The sequence below is a fragment of the Bufo bufo genome, chromosome 8 (assembly GCF_905171765.1).
Source record: "Bufo bufo chromosome 8, aBufBuf1.1, whole genome shotgun sequence".
In the NCBI taxonomy this organism is placed as follows: Eukaryota; Metazoa; Chordata; class Amphibia; order Anura; family Bufonidae; genus Bufo; species Bufo bufo.
In genome coordinates, this window is record NC_053396.1 from 164833918 (window position 1) to 164859652 (window position 25735).

At 42.3% G+C, this 25735-nt stretch overlaps 1 protein-coding gene across 2 annotated transcripts in view; it reads right to left on the minus strand.

The window, feature by feature from the left end:
* The window catches only part of LOC120977928 (interleukin-13 receptor subunit alpha-1-like), an 83914-nt gene that overhangs the window by 27526 nt on the left and 30653 nt on the right, over positions 1–25735 (minus strand). The window contains exons 2-5 of one of the 2 annotated variants that reach the window (XM_040406097.1): positions 18482–18621; positions 16491–16638; positions 15291–15411; positions 2595–2645 (exon numbers count right to left, since the gene is read on the minus strand). In XM_040406097.1, coding sequence (XP_040262031.1) covers positions 2595–2645; positions 15291–15411; positions 16491–16638; positions 18482–18621 — 460 coding nt within the window. The remainder of the gene's footprint in view (positions 1–2594; positions 2646–15290; positions 15412–16490; positions 16639–18481; positions 18622–25735) is intronic. The other variant, XM_040406098.1, reaches the window with a different exon arrangement.

The window sequence follows — 25735 nt, forward strand, 5'->3', positions numbered from 1 at the left end:
GATCCGTTTTGACTTAAACTTTTTTTGGAATGAATAATGCAAACTGATCCGTTATGAACAGATACAGATACTACCGTCTGTGCAGATACAAGACGGATCTGCACCGAATGCCAGTGTAAAGGTGGCCTTAATCATGTTTGATACTTTACTTTTAAGATCATTGCAAATATTTGCAACCACTTGAACCGGACTCAAGTCGAAACACATCGACAGTACCACACAACCAACCGATATCAAGCCCCACTCCTCAGGAATTACCATGAAAACTAATGCCACAGATGCTTAGTTCACACCAGTGTCAGGTTTCTGCTGCATAGTAAATACAAGCTAATGTTGAAATACATTAATCATTTCTTGCATTTTCAATATGATAAATCCCTTATAAGTTTAAGGGATATTCCAGCCACATGAAGCTGCTCTTCATTAACACTGCTTTATGGTCCATTCACACGTCCGCAAAAGGGTCTGCACCTGTTCTGCAATTTTGCGGAACAGATGCGGACCCATTCATTCTCTATGGGCCCAGACGTGAAGCAGAGAGCACACTATGTGCTCTCCACTTCCGCATTTGCGGAGAGCAGTCCCGATCTTCCGGTCCGCAGCTCCGCAAAAGATAGAACATGTCCTATTCTTGTCTGCAGTTGCGGACAAGAATAGGCATTTCTATAGGGGGTGCCGGCTGGGTGTGTTGCACATCTGCAATTTGCGGGTCCGCAACACACCACGGACGTGTGAATGGACCCTTACTGTACAATGGTTTTTATCCGAATTAAATTATTGCAACAGTTTAGGACTTCTAAAGCAATCAATGTCACTCTGCTCATACAGTCCTGATCAAAAGTTTAAGACAACTTGAAAAATTGCAAAAAATCATATTTTACATGGTTGGATCTTAACAAGGTTCCAAGTAGAGCTTCAACATGTAACAAGAAGAAATGGGAGTGAGAAAACATTTTTTGAGCATTCAATTTAATGAAAACAACGAATAAACTGAAACAGGCTGTTTTTATATTTTTTTTATTTATTTCTTTATTCTACGGAAAGGGGGGTGATTTAACCCCTTAAGGACCCTGCATATTTCACCTTAAAGGGGTTGTCCAAGTTATGAAAAAAAAATATATAGCACTGAAAATCTGATGGGCAGCAAATATATAACTAAGCTAAGCAAGTTTTATGCAAAAGAAATATATATTTCCTCATTTCCCTGGTTCTTTTCTGGCCCTTTGTGCTCTCAGACTGACAGATGTGCACTCTCTCTCACCCTTATCACTTTAGAGGCAAAATAACAGCCGTAACACCGCTTGCAGTGTTATTGCCAACTAAGTTAGGTTGTCGAACCAACCATGTGATGCAGCGGGAGAATTGATATATCAACCCACTGTAGAATTAGCACATTACATGGGCTCTCAGACTGACAGATGTCATAGTATAAAAATATTTCCCATATGGCAAACAGCAAAACTGAAAAAAGCGTCCAAATGGCAGTAAAAAAAAAAAAAAAGAAGTCATGCAACCAAGGATAATATCGATAAAAAGTTCAGACGCCCCCGCAAAAAATGAGCTACCCATACATCTCTGTACACATAATTACAAAAAAGTTATAGGGGTCAAAATATGGCGACAAAAAAAATAACAGATTTTTTGCCCCACATTAAAAAATTTTTTATAACTATCAAGACGCAAGAAAAACTATACATATAAAAAAGGTATCGCTGGATTGGTACTGACCTGTAGAAACGTAAAAGTAACTGGTCAGTTTTATCGAACGTCTTAAATAAAAAAACTGTAAAACTGTGGTGGAATTGCTTTTTTTATTTTTATTTTTTTGCAATTTCACCCCATTTTGAATTTTTTTCCTGCTTTCCACTACATCATATGCAATATTACATGGTGGCGTTTGAAAGTACAACTTGTCCCGCAAAAAACAAGCCCTCATATGGCTATGTGAACAGAAAAATAAAATAGTTATGGCTCTGGGAAGGCAAGGAGCGCAAAACGAAAACGCAAAAAACAAACAAAGCTCCGGGCCTTAAAGGTTTAAAATGCTGGTTTCAGCAGGGCAGGATTTAACCATGAGGAAGGGTCGTAAGATTGGGTCCGAAACGTGTAAGCATTCTGTCTAATGTTCCTGGACCAACGAACTGCAGTTTTATAAAGACGAGATGAATGCTGGATACAACAGTACTGTACTCCGCCTGTGCCAGGATGAGCTGCTGTTCTGAACCCGAGGAGAGGACATCTCCATTAGATTTTTCTGATCTATTGTGTGTTCTTTACAAGACCCTGAAAAGGCTCCTGTCCTCAGATCTAGAACGTCATTTACAGCTTTTTATACATTGAATATGTCAGGTCTATGCTTTATCTGTATTAGTTATCAGCTTATTTTATTTTAACCCCTGCATAGCGGGAAGTCTCTATCACAAGCCACCATACGCTTACTGCACTTGTATGACGTGGGCTAAGCCGAGACCCTTCCGCCTGCAGTGTACAGGACTATGGTAGGAAAGGATTATAGTTACTCAATATTAAATATATTTCAGATGTATCAATACGTAAAATAATTGTAGAGAATTCTAGATTTTTTTCTTACTTACGGCGTTGGCTGCTTGTTTTCTACTGAAGGACATGAATCTTCCTTGGTGATCCTGCATGGAAATAACAAAAGTTACAGAAGATAGTAGAAAAAAAAAAAAAAGGATACATGTAGCACACTTTCCTTGTAGTCGTCTACACAGTTATCACTTGAGTAGACATGGTTCATGTCAATGAAAAAACTATAGGTGGTGACAGATTCCAGGGGAGAGCAGTCATGTTGCATTTTTTGAATTTGGAAAATGTGAGGGGGCTAAAGATAGGTGGCCAAGAAAGACCTCCTCATATTTTTATTTATTTATTTTACTCACTTTTACAGCGCTGACATATTCCGCAGCGCTTTACAGACATTAGTATTACTATTATTATTAGGCTTACAATTTAAGTTCCCTATCAGTATGTCTTTGGAGTGTGGGAGGAAACCCACACAAACACTGGGAGAACATACAAACTCCATGCAGAAGTTGTCCTTGGTCGGATTTGAGCCCAGGACCCCAGAATTTGAAAGACATTTGAAATCCAAGTGAGTAGTGCAGGCTAAGGCCAAGGTGGCCCTGCATCTATTATTATTTTATGCCGGGAAAGGTTCACAGATTACAAGTGAAATCTATGCTGGCTCTCAGCTGGACTTGCAGAGATGGCAAAATAATTAAGGCACTTCTGATGCAAATAGACCGGAGAACTAAACGGTGGTATTGATAAATGTTCTCAGCGATCTCCGACATGTTGAGCGAAACTGGACAACAACTGATCAGAAATAGTGTAGTGGTGAACAACATGGGGATTCTGAGGATCCTTAGGATACCAAAAGGTTTTTTCCGTTTTCATATTTCTTCCCTATCTTCCTTGAGCCATAACTTTTTTATTTTTCCGTTCACTTATTCATAGGACGGTTTTTATTTTTTATTTTTGCGGGACAAGTTGTATTTTCTAATATCACCATTCAATATGGCATACAATGTGTAGTGGGAAGCAGGAATAAAAATTCCAAACGTGGTGGAATTGGAAAAAGAAGGCAATTCCTCCACTGGGTTTTGTTCCTACGGTGTTCCCTTTGTGGCAAAACTGACATGTGCCCTTCATTCTCTGGGTCAGTACGATTACAACAATACCACATATGTATAGTTTTTTTTAATGTCTAAATAGTGTAAAAATAAATTCAAACTTTGTATTTTCAAATTTTTTTTACATCACCATATTCTGACCCCCATAACTTTTTTGCTCTGTGGGGGCTCATATTTTTCAGAATGATCTGTAGTTTTTATTGATACCAAGTTGAAGTGTGTGTGACTTTTTGATGACATTTTATGAATTTTTTGGGGTAAGAGAAGGAATAAATCAATGGCAAATTGCCCATTTTGACTCTTTTTTCCCCCCGTTACGCTATTCACCGTATTGGAAAATATTTTTATATTTTAATAGTATGGGCATTGTCAGACGCAGTGATGCCCAGGATGTTTATATTTTTTTATTTATTTCTTTATTCTACGGAAAGGGCGGTGATTTAACCCCTTAAGGACCCTGCATATTTCACCTTAAAGGGGTTGTCCAAGTTATGAAAAAAAAAATATATAGCACTGAAAATCTGATGGGCAGCAATATATAACTAAGCTAAGCAAGTTTTATGCATATAATATATATATTTCCTCATTTACCTGGTTCTTTTCTGTCCCTTTGTGCTCTCAGACTGACAGATGTGCACTCTCTCTCACCCTTATCACTTTAGAGGCAAAAAAACTGCCGTAACACCGCTTGCAGTGTTATTGCCAACTAAGTTAGGTTGTCGAACCAACCATGTGATGCAGCGGGAGAATTGATATATCAACCCACTGTAGAATTAGCACATTACATGGGCTCTCAGACTGACAGATGTCTTAGTGGCACACAGTTATTGATACCGTGTCTAACTGATTGTTGAACCAGGCATAGGAATGTAGGCCAGTCGGACTACTATTTGCTGGTTAGCAGTGGAGTGGAGCGCAGCATTTAAGAACTGGGGGGCAGTTTTAGTTTTTAAATGCTGCGCTCCACTCCACTGCTAACCAGCAAATAGTAGTCCGGCTGGCCTACATTACTATGCCTGGTTCAACAATCAGTTAGACACGGTATCAATAACTGTGTGCTACTTCCGTTTGCAGAGCTAACTGCCACTAAGACATCTGTCAGTCTGAGAGCACATGTAATGTGCTTATTCTACAGTGGGTTGATATATCAATTCTCCCGCTGCATCACATGGTTGGTTCGACAACCTAACTTAGTTGGCAATAACACTGCAAGCGGTGTTACGGCTGTTTTTTTGCCTCTAAAGTGATAAGGGTGAGAGAGAGTGCACATCTCCTCGCCCTCTGTCATCGACCAACATATACCTCCATCAGTGGAGTGGCGACTGTTTTTTTTAAAACCCCTTTATTTTTAGTTTGTTAAAGAATAATTAAAATATGCACCACGCACAAATTTAGTGTTCACTTTTATTATTATATAGGCTAAAAACTAAACACTAAATTTGTGCGTGAGATGATGGATGGTTTGATTGGTACTATTGTGGGGTGCGTATGACTTTTTGATCGCTTGCTATTACTTTTTTGTGATGTAAGGTGACAAAAGATGGCTTTATTGACACTTAATTTTTTTATTTTTACGGTGTTAACCTGAGGGGTTAGGTCATGTGATATTTTTATACAACAGGTTCTTATGGACGCGGCGATGCCTAATAGGTCTACTTTTTATTTATTTATTTAAGTTTTACACAATAATATCATTTTTGAAATAAATAAAAAAATCATTTTAGTGTCTCCATAGTCTGAGAGCCATCGTTTTTTTGATATTTTTGGACGATTGTCTTAGGTAGGGTATCATTTTTGCGGGATGAGATGACGGTTTGATTGGCACTATTTTGGTGTGCATATGACTTTTTGATCGCTTGCTATTACACTTTGTTATGTAAGGTTACAGTAAATGGCTTTTTTGACAACGTTTTTATTTTATCTAATTTTTTTACAGTGTTCACCTGAGGGATTAGGTCATGTGGTAGTTTTATAGAGCAGGTTGTTACGGACGCGATGATACCTAATATGTATACTAATATGTATGTATACTAATACATATACCTAATATGTATACTAATATTTAACGTTTTACGCAATAACAGCATTTTTGAAACCAAAAAAAATTATGTTTTAGTGTCTCCATAGTCTGAGAGCCATATTTTTTTTTATTTTTTGGGTGATTGTCTTAGGTAGGATATCATTTTTTGCGGGATGAGGTGACTGTTAGATTGGTACTATTTTGGGGGGCATACACCTTTTTGCTCACTTGTTGTTGCACTTTTAGTGATGTAAGGTGACAAAAATATATATATATTTTTTTTTAAGCACAGTTTTTTTTTTTTTTTTTGACGATGTTCATTTGAGGGGTTAGGTAATGTGATATTTTTATATATCCAGTCGATACAGATGCAGCGATACCCAATATGTCTACTTTTCTTTTTTTCCCCTATTTTTTGGGGGGAAAAGGGCGCTTTTTCTTTTTTACTTGAAACTTTAAATTTTTTGGTAAAACTTTATTTTTTTACTTTTTTTTTGTCCCACTTTGGGACTTCAACTTTTGGAGGTCTTTACAATGCATCACAATACTTCTGTACACTTACAGCCTGTTTGCCTGTGAGATCCAGGGGGTTGGATCTCACAGGATCTCCTGGAAGGCAGCCACGATGCCTAAGGAAGGCATCGGGCTGCCTTCCCTGCCATCAGGTCCCCATCACAGCAGCGTGGGGACCCGATGGCTGCTCTCTACCTCCACACATCGCATGTGCCGCGGTCAGCGCTGACCTCGGCACATCAAAGGTTAATGCACCGACATCAGTGATTTCACCGATGCCAGCGCATGCAGCAGGGGTCGGGCTATCAGTGACTGCTGGACCCCTGCCACAGATCGGCCGGGTGCAGGAGATGCATGTACATGTATCGCGCAGGTCCTTAAGGGGTTAAATTATTTATATATTAAACTTTTTTTTTTTTTACTTTCTTTTATAGTACTGTAGCTAATGTTTAAGGCTACAAAATGGCCGCAGAGGATGCTGGTAAGAAGGCCGGAAGCGCGCGCTTTGGGGTTTTTTGAGCTTTTAGATGCCGTGATCTCACTTAATTAAAGGTGTCTAAAGTCTTTAAATGACTGCGATCAGCATTATTGCTGATCGCGGTAATTAGCCATGGATCTCTGCTGTTTGAAACAGTGGAGACCTGCCGGCTATGGCACCTGCTGCATGTGCGAGCGGGTGCCTCGTTTACCCATCACTCCAGCGCTGTACATGTACGGCTCTGGTAGCGAAAAGGTTAAGGATCCATTTGTCATGGATTTCTTAACATGTTAATGAATATCTTGAGTTAAAAAAAAAAATATTTGCACTAAAGGCCCCCATGCACTAGATGAGAAAGGCAGTTCCGGTTGACAGTCTGATGAGATAGGAGGAAAGAAAGATAGGGCAAAGTGCATATTTTCACCTGATCCTTTTATTCTACAAGGAGATAATCTGCCAGATGTGTCTGGTAGCATTTTTCTCCTCTCTTCCCACTGAACACACAAATGTACAGACAAACCAAATATGCTTTTGTATAAGGAAGTCGGGAGAGATACTTGCCAGCCAAATGATTGTTTGGCTGACAACTACTGAATGTTCATGGCCTTAAAGAGGACCTTTCACCGCTCCTGACCTGCCTGTTTTAATAGCTACATGCATTCCCCACGTACTAACCATTATGGAGCCTCTGTTCTTCTGTCTGTATGTTGTGCCATTCCTTCATTATTTGCACCAGACGTTATGAATGAATTGCTATTAGCCTTCAGTAAGGGTACAGAGGGGTGGTAACCAGTTGGGGGGGGGGGGGGGGGTGTACCTGCACAAATCAGTGCTGCCATTTTCAGACTGTGCAGGTACACCCCCCCCCCCCCCAACTGGTTACCTCCCCTCTGTACCCTTACTGAAGGCTAATAGCAATCCATTCATAACTTCTAGTAGAAATAATAAAGGAATGGTATAACATACAGATAAGAATAGATGCTCCAGAATTGTTATTACATGGGGAATGCATGAATCTATTAAAACAGGAATGTCAGGAGCGGTGAAAGGTCCTCTAAGTTTTAGTCTGTAGTCTTCACTCTTTCGTTCAGATACGTACTTTGTAAACTGTTCCTAGTTTTAGACTTATGTCATGGGAATATATCCCTTCCAATAATACATGCTGGAAAGAAGGACTGTGTGTCCAAGATGCCATTGCCTTCATTAGCTTTCATATATCAGCACAGCTTCATTCTTTGACCGATTTCTCCTTCTACAGCTCATGAGGGATCTCCTTGCCCATGCATTGGCAGTCACTGATGCTGAAGAGTATTATTTCCCCTTCCACTGCTTTGCTGTAGGTACTTTGCCTTCTCTTTATAGTCGATATGATTTATCCTCCCCCTTTCCATCCTGCTAAATGGGTTCTTTCCTCACTATCTACAACCTGCATGACTTGCTTTCTCTGGTAACTTGGATGCTTTCCCTCCTCTCCACTCTCTGAAGTTATATGTACATTCTCCTCTCACTCCCTGCTTGTTATATCTAACACAGAGAGAAGGAAGGAGGAGAGCAGTGAGTGCACAGAACAGTGGAAAAATCTGTGCTATGTTAGATCTATGTCAGAAACAGCAGCAGAGAGAGAAGAAGTTACACAAACTCTACAGCAGCAAACTAGTAGAAAATTGTTAATGAGTATTTAGACAGTTACTTAATTTTCAGTTAGGAAGCAAATGAACAATAAAAATATGAGTTTAAGACTCCCAGTAAGGTAGTGAAAAAAAGGCAAACTAAAAGAGATTAGGTGAAGTCCTAAAAATGAACCAAGAATGCAATTCAGGTGAGCAAAGGATCATGTAGGCTAGCCCACAAGCAAACTAGGCGACATCAAACTGAAAGGTATATGTGCTGACCAGGACTTCGAGTCACTGGCATTGCATCCACAGATATGATCTATTTATTCTTGAATGAGGGGAGAGAAGTGCTCACTTACCATGGTCTCTCCTCAGTGCACAAGACAGGAGCGAGATGGGCCCATTGACATTCTATAGAGACCACCTCTTTGTTTGTTCTGCAGTGAGGAGAGAGAATGTGGTAAGTGAGTACTTCTCTCCCCTCGTTCTAGAGACTGGTGGGGATCTCAGTCCTCAGACCCATACCGATCTAAACTTTTGATACAGTCCTGATCAAAAGTTTAAGACCACTTGAAAAATTGCAAAAAAATCATATTTTACATTGTTGGATCTTAACAAGGTTCCAAGTAGAGCTTCAACATGCAACAAGAAGAAATAAGAGTGAGACAAAACATTTTTTGAGCATTCAATTAATTGAAAATAACGATTAAACTGAAACATGCTTTTTTTCAGCTGATCCAAATTTTAGGACCACATGCCTTTAAAAGGCCAAATCTGTGCAAAGATGTGGATTCATTGTCATTTTCTGTCAGGTAGTCACACGTTGTGATGACAAAGGCAAAGACAAAAAAACTCTCCCTTTTTAAACATGGTCGGGTTGTTAAACTGCATAAACAGGGTCTCTCACAGCGCACCATCGCTGCTGAGGTGGGACCAGAGCCGGCGCTTCCATAGAGGCAAGGGGGGCAATTGCCCCCATGCCCCCGAGTCCTTAGGGGCCCCCCGCGCCGGCCTGCAACTAACTATAGGCAGGACAGTCACACGGAGATGAGCATATCCATTGTGGAAGCGCTCATCTCCATAGTCATCTGTATCGCCGTCCTCAGGACAGCGATACAGATGGCTGTGCAGTAGGGCAGGGGAGGGAGAGGCGTGTCCCTTCCCCGTCCTCTGATAAGCTGCAGGCACTAGGCCGGCAGCCTATCAGAGGCCGGCGCCTGCGGCGCGATGACCTTATCGCGCTGCCTGAGCCCTGAGCCGTACAGCGCGGGACACAGGCCGGAAGAGGCCTGCATCGCATCGCTGCCAAGGAGGTAAGTATAAGTGGTTTTTTTTTTGTGTGTACAATACTGGTGGCTACTGGCAGATGTTGATGGGGGGGCCCTATGGCTACTGGCACATTAGGGGGCCTCTGGCTACTGGCACATTATGGGGGGGCCTCTGGCTACTGGCACATGATGGGGGGGGGGGGCCTCTGGCTACTGGCACATGATGGGGGGGGGGCCTCTGGCTACTGGCACATGATAGGGGGGCTCTGGCTACTGGCACATGATAGGGGGGCTCTGGCTACTGGCACATGATATGAGGGGGGCTCTGGCTACTGGCACATGATATGGGGGGGGCTCTTATTACTGGCACATGATGGTGGGGGGGCTATTATTACTGGCACATGATTGGGGGACATCTATGAGGGCACATTTTACTGGCACATTATTGGGGGACATCTATGGGGGCTCTTATTACTGGCACATTATTGGGGGCACTTATTACTGGCACATTGGGGGCACTTCTTCCTGGCACATTATTGGTGGGCATTATAGGGGCATCTACTGAGGCCACAAAGAACGGTTATTTTATATGGGGGATCTGTATAGAGGCATTTTATACTGGGACACATTATGGTGGGTACTATGGGGAAAGGGGGAGAGGACTACTATGGGGTCATCTACGAGGGCACTGAGAAGGGGTATTTTATACTTACAAATTATGGGGGACACTGAGGGCATCTACTGGGGCACTATATATGGGGCATTTTATACTGGTACATTATGGGGGGCACTAGGAGGGAGGGGGGAGAGAAGCACTCTGGGGGCATTTACTGGGGTCACTATATAGGGGTATTTTATACTGGCATATTATGGGGGCACTATGGGGACATTAGCTCAACTGGGGGCATTACAAGGGGGTATTTTTGCACTGTCACATTATAAGGAGAATTATTTCTACTGGGGGGGGGGGGCATTATGGTGGGCTTTATTACTCCCCCATGGTATGACCCCTAGTAGCAGCACCAGCCTCTCTCTGCTCTGCTATCCCTCTGCCCATTCTCCAAATCCTTATTATCAAATCTCTCATTAAGATAAAACGTATCTATAACGCCAAGTAAGTAGACTTGACAAATTACTCCCAATAATAAGTGACGAAATGTACTGATCCCCTAGGGGACAAAGGGGTAAAACTTAACATTTAATGCTATATCTAAAAAAGTGAAGCACTAACCTAAAGCACTAGCCCAGAGGGCCTCTAAACAGACTAACATAAAGACAGCCCAATGGGGCCAGGATACACAAACACTGATAGGTAACACAGATGGGAAGCAAACAAAAAGGAACGTTCTCACCCATCAGATGCTGTAGGCGTAGATGGTGTAGTCACTTGAGTGCATGCAGCCTCCCATGCGATGGATTACATTGATGTGTTACCATACGGAGATGATTCCAACATAAAAACCTCAGCAAAGGCAGGAGACGGGAGCATGAAATCCCTAATGAACCCTGGTGAAGGGGCAGGGACTAGATGACCCTACCTGCCTATACGAGGTACTTGCCCCGCAAGGAGCGTCCCCGTCCGGATACCTATCCCTAATAGCGGGCGGAATCCCTAGTACACCCTATAAAAAGGTAGACTCCCGACGTGTCACATTTCATTCAGGACGAACTCATCAGGGGAGATGTACAAATGCAATGCCAGGCTGAGGGTGAAGCCTGCATCGCAAAAAAACAAAAAGTGGGGAAAGGGGAGTATTATAGGAACAAGCATACGGTGGTTAAAGCTGGTATACAAATGTTCCAGCAAATATAGAAGGGGCCAGGCCAGTGGAGCCAAGACCACAAGTAGCTTGAGCACAGGCTCACCAGTGGGTGATGCCTGCGAGAGTCCAAATATGACCCAGGATATAAAATTATCTAAATCGTCTGTCAGCAGAGGATGCTTACCTGTCAGCGCTTTTGAATACACAGACCAGCGTGCCAGTATCCCGGACCCGCCCCACTTCCGATCACGTGACTCCAAGTAGAGGTGGTCACGTGACCGGTGGAATGCAGGGAGAGGCGGCGCATGCGCAACGATGCGTTCCAGGGTCCGCGACGCCATCTAGTGACGCCACGGGTCACGCGACTGCATCACGCGAACGGACGTCATCTAGTGACGCGGCAGGTCACGTGACTACATCACGTGATCGGAACAAACCGACCCAAGGGACCCAGCGCCGCAAACAAGAGGGTGCCTCCAAGCACAAGCGTGCCAAAGTAGGGACGGTTAAATGTATAGTCAGGGGGCGGGCTGTGTCTATAGCAACCCAGATGCCACAGGCTAGCGAGTCGGGCGTCATGGGTGGCAATTGGGGCAAGTAGTGTAACAAAGCCCCTAGTAACTAAATTAAAATAATCATAATACAGAGCTATAAATGGCTGTCTGGGAATAACAACTAAAATTAAGTTGTTCATTCAAGCCTAATGGGGTCATAGTTTTTAAATAATAGATCCAACGAAGCTCGCGTTGGAGAATGGCGCGGTCCCAATACCCCCCACACCGTGGAGGAAAAACACGATCTATGCCCATTACTGTTATGCGGGCTTTCCCATTATGATAGCTGTGAATGTGATTGGCCACAGGTGTATCTTTGGCCTTAGAAATGTCACTTAAGTGTTCACCGACTCTTCTACGGAGCTCACAGATGGTTTTGCCCACATACCCCCTGCCGCATTTGCATGTCAGGAGATTTATCACCCCACGGGTGCGACAATTAATAAAATGATGAATAGAATATTCCTTGCCAGTAACAGTGCTGCGAAACGTCTTCCCGGTACACAAATGTGTGCAGGCAATGCAGCCACTGCACCTATAGCAACCCTTGACATTAGATTTTAACCATGTAGAATCAGTCGGGGTAGGCGGAATAAATTCACTGGAGACTAATCTGTTGCGGAGACTACGCCCGCGACAGTAAGTGAGGTGTGGGTATTCGCCCACCACCTCTCTCAAATCAGGATCCAGTAAAAGAATTCCCCAATTTTTCCGAAAGATCTTGCGAATCTCACCTGCAGCCCTATCAAATGTAGTAATTGGGCGAATTAACTTAGTTAATTAACTTAGTAGTCTGCACTTGATTGGATTTAGGAGTAAGGAGAGTCGTTCTATTCTCATGAAGTGCCGATCTAAAGGCTCTCCTCAAGACTTTGTCTGGATAGCCTCACTGACGAAACCTAACGCGTAAATCATTCGCCTGCCTGATAAATTCGCACCTGATGTCCCTTAGGGATACCACGCTTTCCCCCTTTCCCCCACTTTTTGTTTTTTTGCAATGCAGGCTTCACCCTCAGCCTGGCATTGCATTTGTACATCTCCCCTGATGAGTTCGTCCTGAATGAAAACGTGACACGTCGGGAGTCTATCTTTATAGGGTGTACTAGGGATTCCACCAGCTATTAGCGATAGGTATCCGGACGGGGACGCTCCTAGTGGGGAAAGTACCTCGTATAGGCAGGTAGGGTCATCTAGTCCCTGCCCCTTCACCAGGGTTCATTAGGGATTTCATGCTCCCGTCTCCTGCCTTTGCTGAGGTTTTTATGTTGGAATCATCTCCGTACGGTAACACATCAATGTAATCCATCGCATGGGAGGCTGCATGCACTCAAGTGACTACACCATCTACGCCTACAGCATCTGATGGGTGAGAACGTTCCTTTTTGTTTGCTTCCCATCTGTGTTACCTATTAGTGTTTGTGTGTCCTGGCCCCATTGGGCTGTCTTTATGTTAGTCTGTTTAGAGGCCCTCTGGGCTGGTGATTTATGTTAGTGCTTCACTTTTTTAGATATAGCATTAAATGTTAAGTTTTACCCCTTTGTCCCCTAGGGGATCAGTACATTTCGTCATTAGGATAAACACAACATCAGCTCCACCGAGCTCCCGGCCAAAGTGTTGAAGTGGTGCCCGAGATCCCCAAGGGCCAAGCCAAGCAATTGTAAGTTTTCATATGAAATATGTTTATGTTATACACATATAGCATACACTGTGCCACACAATATCCAGTTTCTTCTGTAAAAGTCATCAAGTGTCATGCGGGGGCCCCCTTATTGTTTTTCGCCCCAAGGCCCCATTTCACCTAGAACCGGCCCTGGGTGGGACGCAGTAAGACAGTAATTTGGAATTTCTTAAATGATCCTGGAGGGTTATGGAAAAAGTCAAGTGGAAGACCCAAAAAAATTTCATCAGCACTGAGCCGGAGGATCCAATTGGCTGTCCGTCAATACACTGGACGATCCTCGACCCAAATTAAGGCCCTTACTGGTGCTGACTGCAGCCCCATAACCATCAGACGGCATCTGAGACTGAAGGGCTTCAAAAACAAAAAACTTCTTCAAAGACCTCGTCTCCTTGAACGCCACAGAACTGCTCGTTTGGACTTTGTAAGAGAGCACCAAACATGGGACATTCAAAAGGTGGAAGAAAGTTTTATTCTCTGATGAGAAAAAATTTAACCTTGATGGTCCTGATTGTTTCCAACGTTACTGGCATGACAAGCAGATCCCACCTGAGATGTTTTCTACATGCCACAGTTGAGGGGGCGCCATAATGGTCTGTGGGTGCTTTTTCCTTCAGTGGAACAATGGAGCTTCAGGAAGTGCAGGGGCGACAAACGGCCGCTGGCTATGTCCAGATGTTGCAGAGAGCATTTCTCATGACTGAGGGTCCTCGTCTGTGTGGCAACGACTAGGTTTTTCAACAGGACAACGCTACAGTACACAATGCCCGCAGGACAAGGGACTTCTTCCAGGAGAATAATATCACTCTTTTGGCCCATCCTGCGTGTTCCCCTGATCAAAATCCAATTGAGAACCTTAGGGGATGGATGGCAAGGGAAGTTTACAAATATGGACAACAGTTCCAGACAGTAGATGGCCTTCGTGCGGCCGTCTTCACCACTTGGAGAAATGTTCCCACTCACCTCATGGAAACGCTTGCATCAAGCATGGCGAAACAAATTTTTGAAGTGATAAACAATAATGGCGGAGCTACTTATTACTGAGTTCATGTTTGGAAGTTGGATTTCTGTTTTGGGGGGGGGGTTTAGTTTTTTTGGGGAGGTGTGGTCCTAAACCTTTGATCAGCTGAAAAACAGCCTGTTTCCGTTTATTCGTTGTTTTCATTAAATTGAATGCTCAAAAAATGTTTTGTCTCACTCCCATTTATTCTTGTTGCATGTTGAAGCTCTACTTGGAACCTTGTTAGGATCCAGCCATGCTAAATATGATTTTTTGCCATTTTTCAAGTGGTCTTAAACTTTTGATCAGGACTGTATATCCCTATGACAGTGCCTGTGTAAGGGTGGGTTCACATTACATTTTTATGCCTCCGTTTGACTTGCACGTTAGGAAAAAAAAGGATACAAAAACGCAGCACACCACGTACTTGCACCCTGCAGAGTCCGGTTAAATAACATCACATTTTTATTTTATTTTTTTACAATGGAACTCTATGGTGAACAGATGCCACTGAGGCATCCGTTTAACGTATACGTATACGTTAAAAGGATAGTAAAAACGTGATGTGAACCCACCCTTAGGAAAGTAATGTTGCAATAGGTGCTTTTATGGTTCCATGGTTCCATCCAACCACACAGGAGCAGTTACCCCTTCTGGAACCTTATCCACTACACATGAGCAGATCAGCACCTTCAGTCTTGTTTTCACATCTAGTATGTAATAATTATTAATCATAAATTGCCTACCAGTAATGCAAGCTGTAATTAACACCGAGTCGAGCCTCTTCTCCGGGTTGCCATGTGCAATTCACATATTCCTTATAGTGCCAAACACAAGTCATGTTTCTCACCATATTTCCTGGACTGCCTGTAAATCAAGGCAAACTAGGATTATGTTATTTATACGGTAATGCATTTACGGATGTGAAGGGACTAGTAAAGATCTACACATCACCAACAACTGAATCTCATATGGACAGATTGCAATATAGACAAACATAATCAGCTATGCTTTATAATAATAATAATAATAATAATAATAATAATAATAATAATAATAATAAAATAAAATAAATCCTTGGATGCATGACACCCAGATAAGACATAAGTCTGGTCTATTAAAGTCTATAGATGTGTTTTGTCTACAAAATAGTCTACATTTTTCAAACCAGCACCTTGATCTGAATACTTTTGTGTAAAATTTTAGTAAAGTCACTGAGTTATTTAATAAAATATATCCGTAGAGCAGCATCTGCCGTTTGGTCTTTTCCTTACTTCTCCGTCTACTTCAGTAACATCCCTAAGTTGGAGGCACATGCTCAGTACCATCCTTCAAAAGCCGGATATACTGTTGGAATCTTTGGACAGTTACGCCCACTGAGCTGTAAATCGGGAGAGAGCTGAAGCAGAGCTGCCATCTTGAAAAAAAATCTAGCAGAACAATTCGAGCAATAAATGGGGAGATCTCGGGATCCATGTGATATACAGGGCTGGTTCTAGCTTTGTTAGAAAGGTACTGTCACGTACTATAGGATGCGTCTTTTCTACTGCAGCTGGTGGCAGATGAAGGATGGAACTGACATGTGCCTCCATCTCAATGAGAAGGACAGAGAAATTAGAAAAAGGAGCAAACAGCCGGTGGTGCTATACAGATAGATTTTATCGAATAACTCAATGGCTATACTGAATTTTTAAATGCATCCAAACTCGTGCATGTATTCAGATCCAGGTGCTCCTTTGAAAAATGTTTATGAATATTTTTTGCTGGACAACCCCTTTAAAGGATCTGCTGCCAATGTCTTGGAAATATATGCCACAGGTACCTTCAGAGGTCTTGTGGAGTCCACCCCTCCATGTATCAAAAGTGGTGTGGTGGCATGAGGGGAAAGTACACAATATTATTTTAAGGTTACGGCTGGTCCGTGAATACTGTATATGACTTCTTACCTGCTGCCAGTGGAGATGTAAAAGTAATAGCCTCACTTGCTCTATTGCCGCATTCTGTGTGAACCTTTAAGGTGAGGTTTTTGTTCAAGTCAACTCTAGTATCGAAAAACTTTGAATAATGCGGATGTTTATGAATCCCTTCAGGCACCTGAAAAATATTACAAGAAAAGTGATTAACTTAAAAAAAAAACAAAAAAAAAAAACTTTACCATTAGCTGGATCTATATAATACACAGGAAGGGTAGCGTACAGTAAAAACATGGAGCGGGTTATTTATTAAGCTGAAACGCGCCTATTAGGCGTATTTCAGGAGCAGATGGTGGTGCAATGGTTAGTGGCGCCAAACTGTACTTATTAAATGTGCCTGTGGCTCTATTAGCATATAAAACAGGTTTTTATAACCTGTCATTCACCTACCTAAGGTGCCCAAGGGGACGTCACTTCATACAGGGGGCAGGGCTGCAGCCATCTCAGTCTTGTGTCCAGCGCCGCCTTCCCACTAGAAATCGCCGCCCTCCCTGTCTATAGTGCCGCCTTCCTCACCTCAGCCCCGCCTCGGCAATCGTCCGGTCCCTCAGGTTATGCCTAGTGCGCACGCGCGGGATCTGGCAGAGGGACTGGACGATTGCGGAGGCGGGGCTGAGGTGAGGAAGGCGGCGATTTCAACTGGGAACGCGGCGCTGGGAACCCTGTATGAAGCGACGTCCCCTTGGGCACCTTAGGTAGGTGAATGACAGGTTATAAAAACCTGTTTTATGTGCTAATAGAGCCACAGGCAGATTTAATAAGTACAGTTTCGGATTCATGCTATTTGGACGGACCTGGCCATATGTTTAGGTTATAGGCCTAAAATGTCATGACAGAATCCCTTTAATGCAAATGGAAATCTTCAGATGCTCACGGGACACTAAAAAAAATACTGCATTTTCCGTTGCATTGTGTCAATGGGATTTCAATACACTTTACTTGCACTGGGCAATCTCGGGCAGTCCCATGGACTTGAATGGACTGGCAGACGCACAGGCGTTTCTGCTGCTCCAGTCCAACGCAAAGTATGGGACCTCAGTGGTCGGATAGGGGATAAGTAGTTGTAATGCGACAGCCCCTTTAAGCCTTTATGCACAAAAAACAACGTTACTCACCTTAACAATATGGCACCCTTCACACAAACACACATTTCGCAAAAGTTTTCTGCAGTGGCGAAATGAGCATTGGGGCATGGTGTTAAAGGGGTTGTCTGCTTTTTTACCATTGATGACTTATCAGCCGATAGCTCATACATGTTTACCTGCTCGCCGCAGCAAGTGCAGTGGTGAACAGGTGTAATTACAAGTATGGCGTCCCCATTCACTTATATTGGACGAGGATAGGTCATAAATAGAAGGGAAAAAAAAGCAGACAACCCCTTTAACCGCGGTCTGTATAAATCCTCCTTTCTATGCAACCTTTTCCTTTCTATTGTTATGTACTTCATGGTTGGGATTTTATTTGCCTGTTTAGTAGCTGTGTGTACCATGTCACTTCATTTTCTTCATTATGTATGATGTACTAATGCTACCCTGTTAACACTACTTTTCAGTATGGTTACATTTCTGGCTTTCATTACATTGTTTATTACAGTACATGTCATGTGCTTATTACAGCTATGACTATTCATATCCTGTGTCCTGTATTTCATCTTGGCTAGGTGCCACACATGACCTATTTGAAACGATAAGCCAGATTGTGATGATAGACTCTTAATTTTTGTGTTTTATTCATACTTTTTTTTTTTTTTACTTTGTAGTTTTCCAACTATTGATAAGAAATCTCAAAGATGGTACAAGCAGTGCTTTTACAATATTTTTGGGAAATCATCTACGGCAAACTGTGAAGTGCTGTGGGGTCTGTTGGCTCTATAGATATGAATTTCATTGAATGCATTACCCATTAAATGATAGCAGGTAAATAAAGAACAAAAGACACAAAAGTATTAAAACAAATAAAATTACCGAATTGACAACGGATGGTAAAATCTCAGTTTTGTACTCTAACGTACAGTTTGCAGTTCTATCTGCTGGTGTCCATTTCCAAAAGAGACAAAAGTTTCCATTCATTCCAAATGCTATATTGGTTGGGGGATGAAGTTGTCCTGTCATAAAAAATAAATAAATAGGTTAATAAAGCTTGAAAGAACACTTCATATTTGTTGCAGACAAAAAAATAGAATTCTATTTCAATTTTCAAAAAGAGTACAATTGCTGCAGCTTAGAGACGTAGACGATTTTGGTTTACTCCTTTTTTGTTGTCTTTCAAAATGAGAATTAGAAGGTTAAAAGGGGTTCTCCATCTTACCGTTTCCGCTTCCAGAATTACGGAAGCAGCCTAGCTTTTTCCACTACGCTGTTTGTGTAGCTGCCATTCACTTTAAGGGAGTTATGGAAATAGCTGGGCTTTTTCCTTAAAGGGATTCTGTCACCTGGATTTTAGTGACAGAGCTTTTAACATCATCACATCAGTCTGCTCGTTTTGTATTAAAATATACTAGTATTACTACCCTAAGTGTTGTCCTTTGTCTAGAAAATCACTTTTATTAATATGGTAATTACCTGAGTAAGGTGCCCAAGGGGCCGCCCCCCCTTCTCCTGGAGCCCAGCACCGCCCCACTGCTAATTTATTCACTCCTCATTGCCGGCTGGCGCATGTGCAGTGCGTCCTGTGAGGCCGATTCCAGGCGCTGACATGTGTATCCACTGAATGCGTTCGCTGAGCCATAATCTCGCACATGCGCTGTGGATACACATGTCAGCGCCTGGAATCGGCCTCACAGGACGCACGGCACATGCGCCAGCCGGCAATGAGGAGTGAATAAATTAGCAGTGGGGCGGAGGGACAGCCCCTTGGGCACCTTACTCAGGTAGTTACCATATTAATAAAAGTGATTTTCTAAACAAAAGGACAACGCTTAGGGTAGTAATACTAGTATATTTTAATACAAAACGAGCAGACCAGGGTGGATAAAAATCAATGATTTAAAAAAAATAATAATCAGATTTTTTGGATTTAAATCAGATTTTTTGGATTTAAATCAGATTTTTTGGATTTAAATCAGATTTTTTGGATTTAAATCAGATTTTTTGGATTTAAATCAGATTTTTTGGATTTAAATCAGATGATTTTTTTTTTTAATATAAAATGCTTTTTGAGGAAAATATATTACCATCCAAAAGGTTATTCCATCATGAAATAAAGATTAGTTTTTTAATTATGTAGAATAAGGCTGTACGTAGACTCCCATATTGTTGAATGGATTAGGCAGTGGCTGAGGGACAGACAACAGAGGGTTGTAGTCAATGGAGTATATTCAGACCAAGGTCTTGTTACCAGTGGGGTACCTCAGGGATCTGTTCTGGGACCCATATTGTTTAATATATATTGCAGAAGGCCTCGATGGTAAGGTGTGTCTTTTTTCTGATGACAAAGATTTGTAACAGGGTTGATGTTCCTGGAGGGATACACCAAATGGAAAAGGATTTAGGAAAACTAGAGGAATGGTCAAAAATCTGGCAACTAAAATTTAATGTTGATAAGTGCAAGATAATGCACCTGGGGCGTAAAAACCCAAGAGCAGAATATATAATCAGTGATACAGTACTAATCTCGGTATCTGAGGAAAGGGATTTAGGGGTCATTATTTCAGAAGACTTAAAGATAGGCAGACAATGTCACAGAGCAGCAGGAAATGCTAGCAGAATGCTTGGGTGTATAGGGAGAGGCATTACCAGTAGAAAGAGGGAGGTGCTCATGCCGCTCTACAGAGCACTAGTGAGACCTCATTTGGAGTATTGTGCTCAGTACTGGAGACCATATCTCCAGAAGGATATTGATACTTTGGAGAGAGTTCAGAGAAGAGCTACTAAACTGGTACATGGATTGCAGGATAAAACTTACCAGGAAATATTAAAGGACCTTAACATGTATAGCTTGGAAGAAAGACGAGACAGAGGGGATATGATAGAAACTTTTAAATACATAAAGGGAATCAACAAGGTAAAAGGAGAGAATATTTAAAAGAAGAAAAACTGCTACAAGAGGACATAGTTTTAAATTAGAGGGGCAAAGGTTTAAAAGTAATATCAGGAAGTATTACTTTACTGAGAGAGTAGTGGATGCAGGGAATAGCCTTCCTGCAGAAGTGGTAGCTGCAAATACAGTGAAGGAGTTTAAGCATGCATGGGATAGGCATAAGGACATCCTTCATATAATATAGGGCCATAGTATTCAGTATATTGGGCAGACTAGATGGGCCAAATGGTTCTTATCTGCAGAGACATTCTATGTTTCTATAGGTGTAATTTTTTTGGTAAATAAATTCCATTAATCCATTCACAATGTCATGCTCTTCCAGAGGTTTTTGTAAGATTATTGGGCAGTTTCTCTGCCTACAAGATATTATCACAGATGCTTGGTTTACTTTTGCAGTTCTCAAAACTGAATTTGACTCAGCAGAGATCACATGCCTCTTCTTCACAGCAAAAATGTTATAACATGAACAGAGTTGAGAAAAATACCTTAAGCCTAACTTCTACAAACCTATGAATGCAGAATCAACCTAATCAAACTAATATGAAAAGTTGTTTAAATCTTCATCTACTTGCATATTATAAGTTATAGTAGCAAGAATTAGTCTTTATGTAGAAAACTATGATTTAAATCAAGCCTTACTGACTAGTGATTTAAATCATTTAGATTTAAATCAAATCCACCCTGGAGCAGACTGATGTGATGTTAAAAGCTCTGTCACTAAAATCCAGGTGACAGAATCCCTTTAAGCTTGGTGACAGAATCCCTTTAAGCTTGACCACTTAGTCCAGTCCCATATCGCTGTGGAAACTGCAGGATGGGAGAACCCCTTTAACAAAGGTGCATCATAAAGAAAAATAAAATACGTTCATGTTGTGTCTATATAGCAGTGGAATTTATTTAAATTTTTTACACTGAACGGTAGTAAAGAAGTGCTAATGTCATAAGTGAAAAGGAAACCTATAAGTGTTCCATGTTCAATGACATACTGATAATTATGTTCAATAATGTAACTATAAAATAGAATATTTACTTCCATGGGTATTCCAGGATTTTAATATTGATTGCCTATGGTTAATAGCACAACGTGCAACTAAAATATTTTTTTAAACAATGTCCCCTTTTAAGAACGGTCGTTTTGATACAGGGTGCATCAGTGATGGTCGCTGGGGACTGGGCTAGAAGCTGCTGTATGGTGGCATTTTTTTTAATGTGCTTGAATTTTTTTTATTTTGTCTTTATTTTTTACTTTACATTTTGTAACCTTTGGGGGACATCTAACATATATTCTAGATTGCTGATTTCTCCTGTAATTAGCTGCAGTTATAGGGGGAATGCAACCCCCAGAGCTGTTGCACAAGGCTGTGCGGCCTCACTGCAAAGCTGATCTGGGTCTGCTGAGATCCAGAAGATTGTGCCGATCATATTATTAGGACTGCAGCAAAAATGCTGTGTATGCAGTGAAGAGAAAGGTGGGAACAGTAAAAAAAACAGCATACCTGCCTTCTGTATTGAGGGCCCTGCTGTCACCGACAGCGGCCTCCCCACTCTCATAGCTGCACGAGAATAGATCTCTGGTTAATCACAGTTTTATTACACATTTGCAGCACAACCTAGAATGATAAGAATAGATGCTCCAGAACGGTCCTGTGGAATAATTTACTAAGGGCTCATGCACACAACCGTAGTTTGATTTCCGCACCGCAAAATACGGATACCGGCTGTGTGCATTCTGCATTTTGCGTAATGGAACGTCTGACTCACAATAGAACAGTCCTATCCTTGTCTGTAATGAGGAAAGAATAGGACATGTTCTATATTTTTGTGGATGGCATGGAATGGACATACAGATGCGGACAGCACACGCATCTTTTGCAGTCAGAAAAAAGTGAACAGGTCCGCATATGACCCACAAAAAATGCGGATCGGATGCGGACTAAAAATAGGTTCACGTGCATGAGCTCTAAAACATACATGTCATCAGAGGTGACAGATCAATTTTTTATTTCTTTCTTAATTTTTTTTCATTCGCACGTCCGTGCATTTTTTGTCCTCAGTGTTCCATGAAAATAAAATTCCAGAGCATCTCCAATCAATGGTCTGTGAAAACCACGGAGCACACACGAATGGCATCCGTGTTGTATCCATGGACTTCACGGACTAAGAGACTTTAATGTGCGTGAATAGGACATTAGGCTTCGTGACCACGATGGCGTGTGATTTTGAAACGTCATGCAATGCACAGAGTGCGAGCCATGCTCATAAAATACCATGCAGTTTTTCATGAGTTCTAACAAAAATCCTGGAATGGATGCTGGACAGAGAAAAAATAAATATAAGACTTGGTTCTTCTCTCTAATCCAGTACTGCATGAAATACTGCACCATATGTGAACAAGGCCATATCCAGCTAGTTGGAGCTGTTTGTTCCACCATTGCGCATTCAAATACACAGTATTGTAAAATGGAAAGTTCTGGAACATTTTAAATGTACATTTTCTGCTTCCTCGCCGGTTTCAAGAACTTTGCTATCGGCAAAGTAAAAATGTATAGTGTTACATACAAGTTGGCAAACCCACTTTGACCTAGTATTGATCACTTTTTGTTAAAATGTATTAAGCTGCGCCAAACATGTATGTATGTATTCTTAACGGGAGAGGGGAGAAAGCCACTGTCGGCCACATCTGGAAGGTGGATTAGGACTCAAGGAATGAAAGAATTAGGGTCCATTCACACGTCCTTGGTGTGTTGCGGACCCACAAATTGCGGATCCGCAACACACCCGGCTGGCACCCACTATAGAAATGCCTATTCTTGTTCGGGGCCGCGCTCTGCAAATGCTGAAGCGGAGAGCACATAGTGTGCTCCCTGCTTCACGTCCGGGCCCATAGAGAATAAATAGGTCCACACCCGTACGGCAAAATTGCGGAACAGGTGCGGACCCTTTTGCGGACGTGTGAATGGGGCCTTGGGCATGTTGAAATCCAACATGCCTGACCCCTCTCTCTTCCGACCACTGTCATCAGTTAAGATTTGGGAGGCCCGCATACATATTAGATGGTCAACCAGTCCTGCCAAAATTAGGTGGCTCAGGCAACATACATCTAATGTGTATGGTTGACCTGCGTGCTTTCTGCATCCGTATGTCTGTTCAACACAAACATAGAACACGTCCTATACTTGGCCGCAAAATGTGGACCACAGTGCCATTAAAGTAAAAAAAATGCGGATGCAACAGACGCTATCTGTATTTTTTCTGATCCGCAATGTGCGGACAGCAACATTCATATGGTCTTGTGCATGAGGCCTGAAGGTGCTCATACACCCTCCACTGCTGTCATTGAGCGGACAGCTATTCCTCCTGACATCTCATCTCCATGCACACTCTGCCTGGCCAAACAAGCTTTTGATGCCAGCGGAAGAGCTGCTGCCAGGGTCCTCAGGTGATAGCTTATCTCTCTTCAAAAGGACTGGACATGTTAACGCAACAGCTTGAAGTTTCTTAACCCATACACATAAGCTAGTGGCCAAACTGGCAGGTTCGGTCCAATTTTTATCTTAGGAGTATGGGGGCCTTAATACATTGTAACAAACCCTCAGCTGCAAGTTGAACTACAAAACAAAATAATACTCCATCGCATCAGGGAGCCTTCAAAGGTGGCAGATTCTGCTGCATATGGCAAACGCATGGATTTCTGCACGCATCATTCTGCAACAAAATCTACTGCATGTGAAGGCATACGGCAAGGATCAGCAACAGTTTCCGTTATGGATTCTGCTACCACGGACCATAACTAAGGGGCCATTCACACGTCTGCATAATGGGTCCACATCCGTTTCGCAATTTTGCGGAAGGGGTGGACCCATTCATCTTCAATGGGGTCGCAAAAGATGCGGACAGCACCACCACGTGCTGTCCGCATCCGCACTTCCATTACGCGGCCCCACAAAAATAAAAAAAGCATGTTCTATTCTTGTCCGCAGCCACGGGCGTTTGGGCTATGGGCGTTTTTGCATGCGGCAATGGCCATGATGTGTATTGTTTTTATTCGTTAAGTATTTTGATTTTGGGGACAAGGTGACTTGAAGTTTTAGATTTTTTCCCAAACTTTTTTTTTTTTTTTTAACTTTTTTAATTCACCAGGGATGACTAACTGGCAATCATTAGACCATTGTGTTCACTGACGGCTATATAGCCATCATTGAACACTTCATTTTCCATACAGTGCTGCCACCTAGTGGCCTGTATTGGTATATTTCACTAGTAGCTGCCCACACCTGCTTTGGGCTATTTGTACAGCGGGAGTGCGCGGCTCCTGCTTACGGACTGCTCAGATGCCATAGTCACATTTGACTACAGCATCTGAGGGGTGAAATGTATGCGATCAGCCATATGGCAGATTGCATACATGTGCTGTGGTTCTCTGCTGTTTGAAACAGCAGAAACCTTTCAGGCATGGCCGTGTTTAAACATGTGACTTACGCCGTGCACACGGCGGAGGTCGCGAATGGGTTAAGGAGACCGGCCCCAATATAACGTCACAAAAAAATTGAACTGAAAAAAAAATAAAAACATAAATCAAAGTGCAGTCAGTTAATCAGGCTAATAGTCGGTTTCGTCTTTCTTCTCGATTAAATCGCCCAGCCCTAAGGCCTCATGAACACAGCCGTCGCGTGCATTGAGGACTGCAATTTGCGGTTCAAATGAATAGGTCCGCATCCGTGATGCGAAGTGTACACGGCCGATGCTCGTGTATTGCGCACCCGCTGAATGCGGGCCGCAATCGAATCCGACCAAGGACATCATCTGCATGGAGTTTGTATGTTCTCCCTGTGTTTGTGTGGGTTTCCTCCGGGTACTCCGGTTTCCTCCCACACTCCAGAGACCTACTGATAGGAACCTTAGATTGTGAGCCCCATCGGAGACAGTTGGATGCTAATGTCTGTAAAGCGCTGCGGAATATAGTAGCGCTATACAAGTGCTGAAAATAAATAAGTAAATAAATACGGCCACGGCCGGGCAACGGCTGTGTGCATGAGGCCTAAGGGAAACCATGAGTAGGCTCACAACAACTATGGACTAACCTGACCTCGGGCGTCTTTACTGCAGGAAGGAATGCCAGAAGTAAGTATTATAACTCATCATTAGTATAAAAAATAAATAAAAAAATTGCTCAATTAATA